The sequence below is a fragment of the Eubalaena glacialis genome, chromosome 15 (assembly GCF_028564815.1).
Source record: "Eubalaena glacialis isolate mEubGla1 chromosome 15, mEubGla1.1.hap2.+ XY, whole genome shotgun sequence".
Lineage (NCBI taxonomy): Eukaryota > Metazoa > Chordata > Mammalia > Artiodactyla > Balaenidae > Eubalaena > Eubalaena glacialis.
In genome coordinates, this window is record NC_083730.1 from 83,697,951 (window position 1) to 83,709,842 (window position 11,892).

At 45.4% G+C, this 11,892-nt stretch overlaps 1 protein-coding gene across 1 annotated transcript in view; it reads left to right on the plus strand.

Moving 5' to 3' along the window:
• CCDC60 (coiled-coil domain containing 60) overlaps positions 1 to 11,892 on the plus strand; it is a 168,035-nt gene that overhangs the window by 140,515 nt on the left and 15,628 nt on the right. Inside the window, exons 6-8 of the mRNA XM_061170050.1 lie at positions 29 to 119; positions 4,182 to 4,416; positions 11,395 to 11,479. Coding sequence (XP_061026033.1) covers positions 29 to 119; positions 4,182 to 4,416; positions 11,395 to 11,479 — 411 coding nt within the window. The remainder of the gene's footprint in view (positions 1 to 28; positions 120 to 4,181; positions 4,417 to 11,394; positions 11,480 to 11,892) is intronic.

Here is an 11,892-nt window from a genome sequence, read left to right on the forward strand (position 1 = left end):
AAAACTCATTAAGCTGTTTCTCACTCAGGGACCCAGGTGGAAGCAAGAGCACAATAAAAAAAATCAATAAGGACAAGTCCATGGGACAGAGGTGGGAGCACTTCGTCACAGCCCCGAAGGTAACCGTCAGCACGTGACTCTACTGTCTGGCTACCAGCCCCAACTTGGGTGGGAGGCATTTTTGCCAGTCTTCTCTCTGATGGGATTTTTTTTTCTAGTTGGTTCTCTTGAGTGAAGGGAAGTCAGAACCTCATGCTGTTGGATGGTTTTTATAAATTTTAATTAAAATGCTTATCTGGGGATTGTAGAAGAAATGTCATTTGGCTGGACACCACCCCACGCAGGAGGGAAGGGGTGGCCGAGGAGCTGCCTAATAAGATGTCACTGGAAGGAAATGGATTCACTCACTCTATATTTAATCAATAACAATCATTTCTCTTTCTCACGCTCTCTCTTTTTTTTAAACTCAGTCAGAAAATAAGAAGTGAGTGATTGAACAGACAGGGTTTTCTACAAACTAGAACGTGTGTTTATTGTTAAGAGAAAATCAAGTGGTCTAGTCTTTTCACTCAAAACTATTCCTAACCCCCAAAACCCCCAAACTCATCCGCTTAACAAACAAGCACCACAATAATAATAACGGCAAGAGTAGACAGCTAAAGGCAGTTGAGAGAACACACAATGAGATTTTTGCTGAACCTGTGCTCCAACCCACAAAATGGATATAATGCTGGTTTCTGCTCACTTCTTAACATTAGTAAAGAACCCCAGGAAACAGTATGCAATCTCACTTTGAAAATGTGAAAATGCTGAGCATTATTGTGGTTATATAATTTTTAGAAGCCAATCTTTAACAGCATTATAGTGGGCCAGGTTCTGTGCTAAGGAAGCTCTTTAGGTGTATTAGCCAGTCCTGTCCTCGTAATAACCCCATGGGGGCACTATTCTTATTTCCAGGTAGGAGTGCAGAAAGTTAGGGCTCAAAGAGGTTAAGTGATTTGCATGAGGCCACACAGCTGGGCAGTGGCAGAGCCAAGAGTTAATCCTGGATCTGTTTACTAAACCCTGTTTATTAAAACACTGAGCTCTTCAAAAGCATGTTCTCCCTGGTATGATTATCATTGCCCCTCATGAAGTTTCACCGTTTTCTTGCTGTTTCATCAGGGCACTTCTAAATCTGAGAAGGAGAGCCTTTGTTTTTATCACAGAAAGTTGCTATGGAGATATCGTGTGTATCTGTCTCCAGAGATGCACAGAAAAAGCAGCAGGAGCCACAAACCTTTAAAAAAATGTCCTTCAGGAATATTCACAACTACAGTTGGAGGAGGGAAGAGTGAATCACTGCACTTGAACTCTCACTGAATTGAATTCCCCCCGGGGCGAGTTTGTAGATCAAACTCTGGGCTGTAGTGTGGTCCATTCCGAGGATGAGGGAGCACTAAATTAGCAATCAGGAGACCTAGTTTAGCCACTGTGACTCTGTTCACTGCATGGCGTTGGAGAAGTCCTTTCCTCTCTCCTGACCTCAGTTTCTTCACCTGTAAATTAAGGACTTTGAAAGAGAGGCTCCAGTCAACTTCCACAGCAACTGATAGTCTTCTGTATGTGTGGAGCTTGTCAGTGCCAAGGCAGTGATCATTAAGAGCCGGACAAATGGCATAAATGAAAAAATCAGGCTGGGTAATACAGTAGGGAGTGGTGAGGTCTGTGGCAAACAGGAATTCTCCTGCACAGCTAAAGGGAAGGACCTCTGCTTAGTTCTACTCATCTCACCATGTGAAAATGGGACCCAGGGCTTATCATTTTCAAGAGAGACCAGTAACCTCAGTTCTTATATAAAGATATCCCCAATCTGTAGAACTCTGGGCAGCTGAACGTGTCTCCCCATGGGCCACCAGTTTGAAACCCCTGCTTCTAAGAAAGTGTAAGGAATCATTGAGGGAAATCTTTTCCTTTGTTGCCAAAAAGCAGTCCCTCCTGAGGTGCAACACGGCAGCCAGTTAATACCACTCCTGAGTGAAATACAAAACATAGAGAAGAAGCATTTGGGGATTTAAGTCAATTCAGGGAGAGTCAGTTCAATAAAGGGCAAGCAGGATGCTGAAACTGCCTGTCACATCTTCCCCCCACATTTTATTTTTCTGCCACTCTCAATTAATGAGAAGTGTCAGCCCTTCACTCTGGATTTCCTGTCTGTGACTGTTAATTGAATTTTAATTAATGGTAACTTTAGGAGCACAAGATGAAATCCTAATGCAAGGAAGATGCACACACAACTCTGGGTATGGAAAGCTCTTCTGAGATCATCCCAGCCCGTCCTCTCTGTTGTATAGACGAGGGGACGGAAGCAGGGGAGAGTGACTTGTTCAGGGCCCCCTTGAGGTCCCCTGGCTCCGAGTCTGGTGCTCATTGCAAGACTCCAGGCTGCCCTGGTGACACAATCTGTCCAGCCTTCAAAAATGACATTGATGTAAAGAGTGGGGTTTCCAGAGTCAAGAATTCATGTCGTGCCAGGTGAGACAGGAAGAGTTGCCTTCTACAGGTATTATCCCTGAGCGCTGATGTTCTCTCTCCCTGTGGGGGCAGGGAGCAGAGGGGCTGTCAGTCTGGCAAGCTCTTGTCCAGTTGCGATGCCAGGGCAAAGGGGACATTGCATCAAGCCCCTAATTTATCAAACGGAAGAACATGCCAGCTTTTGGCATTTGCTTTTTCTTTATCACAGTCATTTTGTAACTCCCATGCTCCCTTGGAGATCCGGTTAAACCCAGTTTGAACTCCAGTTCCCCAGGCTATCACATTCCGAAGCGTTCCATCACTTGTGTAGAGTTTCACTGAATACGTTGGGGGAGGTGGCGCTCCCAGGAAGATATCACATCTTAAGCCCCACAACCTTCTTCCGTCTCTCTTCCCCCACCCTTCCCTTGCCCTGTGCAAGCAAGAAATCCCTCCGCTCTTCCGGAGCAGGGAGGTTCCACCTACAGTCAGGGCCCCATGAGGTGGCCAATCAAAACATTACTTCTGATCACACACAGTGGACTCCCTGAGGTGAGTCCTGCTGAAAACAATTCTCTCCACCCTGTTAGATATTTATTAAATGTTGTGTGGTCTTCAATGCTGCCTCTTCTCCTTATCTTCTTCCCTCAGGTATCACACACTATGAGTTTCATCCAAAGAAGACTTTGGACTGCCCTCCAAGGGCTTTCATTTCAAATGTTCTCAAATGAAATTGTTTCTGTTTTAATGGAGTGTGAACTGTAGCCCAGACCCTCACTGAGCTCTTATCCTGGAGCAGCTGAGCAAGTTAGGGCAAGTTAGGAAGCCTAAGACATGAATCATGAATTAAATGAAGACATAAGCCCACACAGTACATTCTGAAGTGACACCAATCATGCGTGCATGCACGCACACACACACACACACACACACACAGACACACACATTCCTGTAACCTGTCCACTCTGACTCTTTCCTTCCCAAAATCCCCATTCTTCTCGCAGGACTTTCCCTACCTACCCCCTTTTACCCCCTAGGACTTATCATCTAGGTCTTCCCACCCACCTCCATCATGGCTCCTCCCCCCTCCCCCCAAGAGTGCCCCCTCATCAGACAATTCTGCATCCCTCACCTCCACCATCTGAATGTCAAGCCTAGAATTTTCTCCATCTTGTATTCTTCAGAAAACCCCAGTGAACATAAATCTTTATTCTTTGAGCCCCAGGTGTCATTTGGTGAGCAAGAGGTTGATACATAGAATTGGGGGTCGAAACCAAGATGCAGCTAAAGAAATTAGACCCATCCTCCCCCAGTTTAAAAATCAACTGTGATGATTATTACAAAAGAAAAGTAAAAAACCGTTGTCGTCCATGGCAACATCATTGGAATACATGTTTGGCTTCCTGTGGTGACTACTTGGGCAACCATTGCACTCACTGAGTAGAATAAGTCCCATCAAACTCGCTTCCAATAAACACATGTATAAATTATCTTGGTTTGTGACAGAAGGTCTTTCCAGACCCAGGATATGTCTCATGGTGTTTGGAAAGAGCCAAAAAGAATTCACATTCAGAGCCAGGTTTTCGCTTTTCTTCTTTCCTACTTTCCTTCTTCCCTTCCTCTTTTCCTCCGTTCTTCCCTTCCTTCCTTCCTTTCTAAAATCCCTCTTTGTTTTCTCTTTCCTTCAGACCAAGAAATTCAAGGTTCCTGTAGCACGCGTCACCAGCCGCAAACCAAGCCGGCGAGGCTCCACCCTCAGTCTGTCTCGGACAAGTGGAGGGTCATCCCCCCAGAGCAGCATGGTCTCCGTGAACCCGGGCTCAGATGAGCCCCAGAGTGTGATCACCCAGGCAACAGGCAGCAAGGACGTTGAGGACAATGAATCGTCTTCGGTGAAGCCTGAAGAAGAACCGCTCCATGTCAGTAAGTCCTACCTTAGATCTGACCAATCTGCCCTGACTCTGCCTTGAAGCCAGATATCAAGAGCCCCTCGTGCTCCGCCTTCACCCCACTCAGGTAAAGGAGACACACGGGTCCCCTAGCCCTGTTCAATTTCCATGGACCCCTTTGCTTTCCCTCAGTGGAGATCAGAAATATACTCTAACTTGGGTTACTCTGAACCATTTCTACTTGGGAGACAGCCCACGGTCATCAATTGCTCTTTTTAAAAATTTTAATAGTATATTTTCCTTAGCCCAATTTATAAAATATTGTCATTTTGACATGTAATCATATAAAAAAGTATTGATAAGATATTTTACATTTTTTCATACTATGTTTTTGAAATTCGGTGCCTACTTTTTTTAACAGCTTTATTGAGGTATAATTTGCATACCATAAAATTCACTTGTTTTAAGTGTATGAGTCAGTGATTTTTTTGTAAATTTATAGAGTTGTATAACCAACAGCACCATCTAATTTTAGAACATTTCAATCAACCCCAAAGAAAACCTCATGTCCATTGGCAGTCCCTCTCCTTTCCCACCACAAATCTACTTTCTGTCTCTGGAAATTTGACTTTTCTGGCTATTTTATATACGGAAGTTGTATCACTCTGTGACCCCCACTCTGAAACAAGCCTTTTCAATGGTTCACAATTTTGAGGACACAGGTTCTTTAGAAAATCTGTTGAAAACTATGGGCCTCTCTTTAGGAAAAAAATTCAAGCACACACACATACATGTTTTTGCACAGTCTTTTAGGGGGAGCCTGTGGACCTCCACCGGATAGAATTGTGACTGGATTCCATAAGTCGTGTAAAAAATTCATTTTCAGGACTTTCTGGCTTGAGTTTGTATAGTAAAAGGAGACAGGAAAAGAAAGGATTTATGCAGAAAGATGGAGAAGGCAGAAGGAAGAAAGAGAAAGGGGCATGAAAGAGGCAGGCTCACTGCAGAACTATTGACTCTGGTGCATGAAACACCTTCTCTGCCATATCCCCACATGCTTTGTCCCCTCAGTGCCACCTAAGCTGAGGCCTGCCTGCTCAGCCAGTGTTCTTTCACACAATCTAGAATGCCCATAGCAACCAAAGCTGGACCCGGTTTAGTACAGATACAAGGAGGTTGAAAAAAAGGTCAAGGTAAACCAGAAAGCCTGATTAGGGCCCCGATTATCAAAGCCAGAAATGGGCAAAAGTGCAAAAGTTCAGTAAGTGGTCAGAACTCATAGTAATGATGGCCAATGAGAAAATTTTCCACCATCCCCCTTGTTAACAGGAGACCAAGAAAAGTTCTAAGCCCTGAAAAGCTGTTTGCTGAACAGAAGTATTATCGCAGATGGAGAGGAACTGAGATAAACCATCATCAGATGTATGAGTCTTCTGGATTTCTTGAACCTTCTTTCATTCAAAATGTATTTATTGAGCAGCTACTGTGTTCCTGGAACTGAGGATGACAGTACCTGCCCTCCCCAAGCTTATATTTTACAAGGAAAAAGCAGACATAAACAAGAAAGCCATAAATAGCAGGCCAATTGCAGATAATACATGATCGGAAGATAATAAAACAAGACTCAGGCTAGAGAGAGACTATTGGTGGGAATGGAGCTAGGTTAGACAGGGTGGTCAAGGAAAGCCTCTCTCAGCTCTGACATTTGAGTTTCTGAAGACACGAAGCTGGGGAGGGATGCAGGGGTGAGAGCATGCGTGGCCTTTGTAGAGCAAGGTAAGGACTTCAGAGTTATTCCAAGTGCAAGAGGAAGGCTCTGGAAGGTTGCAAGTGTAGGGGTAACAAGACCTGGTTTTCTTTTCAAAGGTCTGTGTGTGGTTATTAATGTTGCGTCCGCACTGTGTCTCTTAACTCTGAAAACCTTGCTCTCAAGTAAGACAAGCAGAGAAGAGTCCCCAGCTTCAAGAAGTGCCTCAGTCCCAGAGTTCACGTATGGTTCTCCCAGTGGCAACCTGAGAGCTGAAGGAAGGAGGGACCAGAGGGGGAAGAGACTTGGCAATGAGGGGAGGGGAGAATAGTGCCCTCTCTCCAGGCACCACAGACGGCCTAACGGCCACCCTACTCCTACTCCCGGTCTAACCAGTTGCCTGCTCCAATCAGTGCCATCTCCCAAAGCTCTTTTGAACCCTACCCTCTTCATTCCTATTGTTTTTGTCTTAGTTTAGAGATAGAAAACTGGGGCACATGGGCTGGTTCCTGCAGACTGTGTTTTGTTTACCACACAAGGCTTTGTTTAAAAAAAAAAAAAGTAGGAGTGACTTTTTAAGATTGAGAGATTGGACATCAAAATTCTGATTTTAAAAAAGTTATTCTTTTGTGGCAACAGTGGGCCTGCAACCCTGCATGACAGCAGTCAACTGGAGCTGCCCTTCTTAGGTGGGGCATGTGCTCTCTAGTTTTCCACAGTCCCCACCGCTCCCTGTTACTCCCAATCATTACATTGCTCCCAGTTGGCCAAGTGCACGCCCATTTATCGTCTCCTTTGCCCTCTTGTTTGTCTTAGAATGATGATGATGATGATACAATAACTAACCCTAAGAGGACTTTTATGTGTCAGGCACTGTATATGTGAGTGTGTGTGTGTGTGTGTGTGTGTGTGTGTGAATATACACATGTATACATATTCATTTAATTCTCACAACAACTTTTTATGCCTGTTTTGCAGATGAGGAAATTGGGGCACAGAGAGGTTAAATTATGTGCCCAAAGTCACACATTCAATAAGTGACGAAGCCAGGGTTTGAAACCAGGCAGTCTGGCTCTCATGTCACACTTAATTTCTATGCTTTACCCAAGTCTCTAGAAAAAGTGGGAAATGAAAGACCAAGAGAGCAGCCTGATTTTTCTTACACTGGCTCTTGTCACTCGCCTGTGGTATCTGCTCCCTGTAGGCACCTAGGTTTGGGAGCCCTGGTCCAGTTTTCATCACCTCTCATCTAGATGACAGTAGCAGCCTCCTAATTAACCTCCCTGCTTCTTGTCTTACCCTCCCTTGCCTACAGATTCTTCTCCATGTTGAACCAGAAGGAACTTTCTAAATTAAAAACTTAACGTAGTGCTTCCCAGCTTAATATCTTTCAGTGACCCCCCCATTGCCTCTAAGACACTGCGTCTGATCTTGTCCCAGGCTGCCTATAGTGGGCTCAGCTCTTGCCGTGTCACACCTTATACCAGCTGCTCCAGCCTCACCAAAAAACTCTCTCCTCCTAAACAATGCACCATCTTTCATGCCCTCCTCTGCCTGTGGTGCCCTTTCACCTCCAACCCTTCAGTCTAATGGACTCCTATTCAACCTTTAAGACCCAGCTCAAATATTCCCTCCCCTGTAAAGTTTTCCCTGACTCTCCTTCTCTCAATTCTCTTAGTATTTTGTATTTGCTTGTATTAAGTACTTAATTTTAATTTACAACTACATCTCACTGTATCAGGTAGGAACTTCTTTTGGCTAGATACAGAGACCTGAAAAATAGTAGCTTAAAAAAGATAAAAATTAATTTTTCTTACAGATTAGAGATAGGGTGGTTCCAGAAGATCATCAGGGATCCTACTTCCTCTGTCTTTCTTCTCCACCACGGATCACTTCATGGTCCAAAATGGCTGCTGGAATGCCAGTCATCAGAGTCACATCCTACGAGGGAAGCAGAAGGAAGTAGGTGAAGTAGAGAAGTGCTCACTCCCAGCTGAGTTTAAGCAGTCTTCTCAGGAGCTTCATACAGTATTTCTCCTAAAATCTCATGGCCCAGAATTTAGTCACAGGGGCACACCTAGCTACAAAGGATGTTGGGAAATTGGGCTAATAAATGCTTCCCTCACACACACAGACACAAAAGTACATATGCATACATACATTTCTGTTACTAAAGAAAGGAGAAAGGAGTGTGAGCTCCCTTCAGGCGTGGAACAATGTCTTACTCACCTTCTACCTGGCACACGGCAGGTGCACAGCAATGGCTGGGAGATGCATTCCCACCAGAGACCAACATCCAGGAGAGAAAGTCCTTCTCCCTCAGCCTCCTCACCCTTTTCCTCTATTTATACCTTAACCTCCATTGCATTTGTCAGAGCCTTAACAAAAGTAGATTAATTTCCCAGACTTTCATTGCCTTCTAAAACCTCCTCAAATTGATTCTGAATTCATGAATCCTATTCTAAGAGACACACCATCTGACCAAGGTTTAATTTCCAGGGCTGGCTGCATAATGAAGTCTTTGTGGACACAAATCACTGGGGACAGCAGGCCGTGGCCTCTCTGTGGAATGGTCCCTTCCCAAGTCAATGGCCAGGGGATTCCAGAGGAGCCAAAGCCCAGACCATTCCTTCTGCCAGTCTTGAATCTTCCAGTCTTGGAACTGTTAGAGGAGAAACTCACTTAAATAGTAACTCAAAAAGAGGGGTCCTATGCCTTCTACTGTCCTATGCCCCCCCTCCCGCCACCAAAACAACCCCATACAACAAAAGGACTTCCTCTCTTTTCCCCCAACAGAGAGGAAGAAATGGGTATAGTTGCTCTCGAGGGGGATTCTTAGACAGGCCGGGGATGGGCAATGGAGGAAGGGAGTTAGAATTTTTTCTTTAGGGGTGTGATTTGGCATCTGAAACAGAGGATGCTGTTATCTCTGAGCATTGGGTAATGGCATCCCCGTAGCCCTGGGGACTGAGAACTAAGCAGGTTCCTCTGAGTGTGGACATCCATCACAAGACTGTCTTCCTCAGGGAAACTCTATTTTTTGGCACCTGCACCTTTTCCAAACAAGTCTCTCCTTCCTTGGAGAGTAGACATGGGCCTTGGTGGGTAGATATGAGCCTTGGTGGGTAGACATGGGCCTCACAGTCCCAAGGCTTTGTGCTAGTTCATACATATCCAACCTCAGCTATGTGATGGGTGGAGCTTGATGTTGGTGGGCACCGTTCCTGCCCAGAGGCATTATTGGCAAGCAGAAAAAAACCTTTGGTGCATTAAATGGCATATGGAGCCTTACAGGGGATTCTCTAGGAGAGCTGCCCAATGTGCCAGGTCACTGGGCTCATTTGCTGGTGTCCACCCACTAGGCTGGTTTGCTTCCGGGTAGGGGCGGGAGTGGGGGAGTGGTCAGATGGTGCTGCTGGGTCCCCAAGAAAAGGGAAGAAAGTGGAGGAAGCATCCAGAGCTCCCTCATTAATACGCTTCTGGACACACCCCAAGGATTCTGGGATGCGTGGCAGTAGGGAGGGTGGGCATGACAAGACAAAAATGAAGATCAGATCCAGGTCAAATGGAATCATGCCCACCAGTTACTAGGAAGATAAACCATCAGTACTTGAGAATGAGGAAGGTGGAGTGGAAAATGGCTAAATGTTGATGTTTATCACAGCCTAGATGGCTCCCAGGTCACTGAGGGGAGCACCCTTTCCCTAGCACCCAGTGACTGCGTTCACAAACAAGGCTGGACACAAATGGCCCTGGGAAGCACTGGCTTCACCCTTCCAGGTATGGCTTTTGAGACTTGACCTTGAGCTGACTACAGGCGCCTACTAAAGAGTGAAAAGTGTCCATGTTGGCATTGTCTTCCTTCATTGATCTTCCAAATCTAGCTCATAGTCTCCCAAACCCTTCCTACTTTTTTTCTCCTTAGTCGTTTACTTATTTATTTAGCAAATATTGACAGAGACGCCTGTATGACAAGCATGGTGCCAACTGCTTGCCCGTCTGTATTTGTACAAAACACTTAGGACTTCCACTCTCCTACTTATCTTGAAGCACCTAGCTTACTCCAAATATATATTATTTTCCAACTTTTAAGAGTGTCCATGTATTAGATTCCCAGGGCTGCCTTAACAAAGTACATTTCCTGGCTTAAAACAATAGGAATTTATTGTCTCACAGTGCTAGAGGTTAGACTCCAAATCAAGGTGTCGGCAGGGCTATGCTTCTTCTGAAATCTGTATGAGAGAACCCTTCCTTGCCTTTTCTAGCTTCTGGTAGTTGTTGGTAAGCCTTGGCATTTTGGCTTGTAGACACATCAGCAGTCCAGTCTCTGCCTCTGTCATCGCATGGCCATCTTCTCCCTTTGTGTCTCTCTCCCTTTATTACAAGGACACCAGTCATGTTGGATTGAGGGCCCATCCTACTCCAGTATGACCTCATCTTAGTTATACCTGTAGCCACCCTATTTCTAAATAAGAATATGAATAATTCACATTCTGAGGTACTGAGGATTAGGACTTGAACATTATCTTTTGGGAGGACACAAGTCAACCCATAATAGTCAGGCACAAAGAAATATCTCTACATTGTGTAAAAAGCAACAATGTGAAGTATGAATATACAAGTCAACTAATGCAGTGAGGAGTGGGGGGGGAGCCATGGGGAGCTGGAGAATGCACTGGAAGGTCTAAAGGGCCCCATTAGCACGGGATGAGCCCCACCTCAGCGTCTTTTCCAGGGAAACTGGAGGCCCAGATTTGTAATGTGAAAACTTCCAGTTTTGAAAAGTTTGAGCATCTACATCAAATCAAATCAAACAGGTTTACGCGCTAGAGTCAGCCTGTGGATCACCAGTTTGGAACTTCAGGTCTTTGGGATCAGAGAGGGTTTTCCCGGACAAGTTGATTTCTTCTTGGAATTGGAAACAGTTATCTCAGGCTACAGAAGAGTGTTTAAGGGCGGGGTGGAGGGGGGCTGCAGCCAGGAGGAATGAGATGAAACAGGAAACAGAAAGAACAGCCAAGACCCTCAAGGCCTCACAGGCCATGGGGAGGAATTTAGCTGTTGTCCCAAAGGAGATGGCCAGTCACTGGTTGGAAGCAGAGGAGTCACGTTTACAACCTGCAGACTTCTAGACCCCGGTCAAATCCTTCTCCGGCTCCCCAATACGCCAAAGCAGAGGCGATATCGGCCTGGGGGCTGGGCCGTGACCTGCGCAGTCCTGTCTCATGAGCACCCTGCAGACATGACCTCTTGTGTTCCCATCAGATCTGCAGAAGCTCCTGGAGATGGTTCGGGAAGATGCTCAGAGAACGGTCACAATGGCAAATGGGATGCAGAAACAAGCGGCCAGGTATGTTCTTTTGACACCTGGGCAAATAAAGGATGTCAGCCCCATAGTGATAACATTAAGGACAGCAGTTCCCAATGGTGGAGCATTTCCTCTGTGACAAGCGCTGAACCGTGTACTTTGCTCATGTGTATCACCTCCCTGAGTTCTTCCAGCAACCCTACACGGTAGGTACTATTGTCTTTATTTTACAAATAAGGAAATGAGGTTCAGAGAGGCTAACGAATGGTAAGGCCACAACTCGAATCCAAATCTTTCGTATTCCAAAGACTGTTCTCTTACCCACTCCGCTGCATTGCTTCCCAGGAACCCAAAGGTTATTCATTCATTCTTCTAGTGAGTATTTATGAATATGGATGGACCATACTAATTACTGCAGGAAGAGTTATGAAAGAAAAGCTCAGACCTGTGAGAGG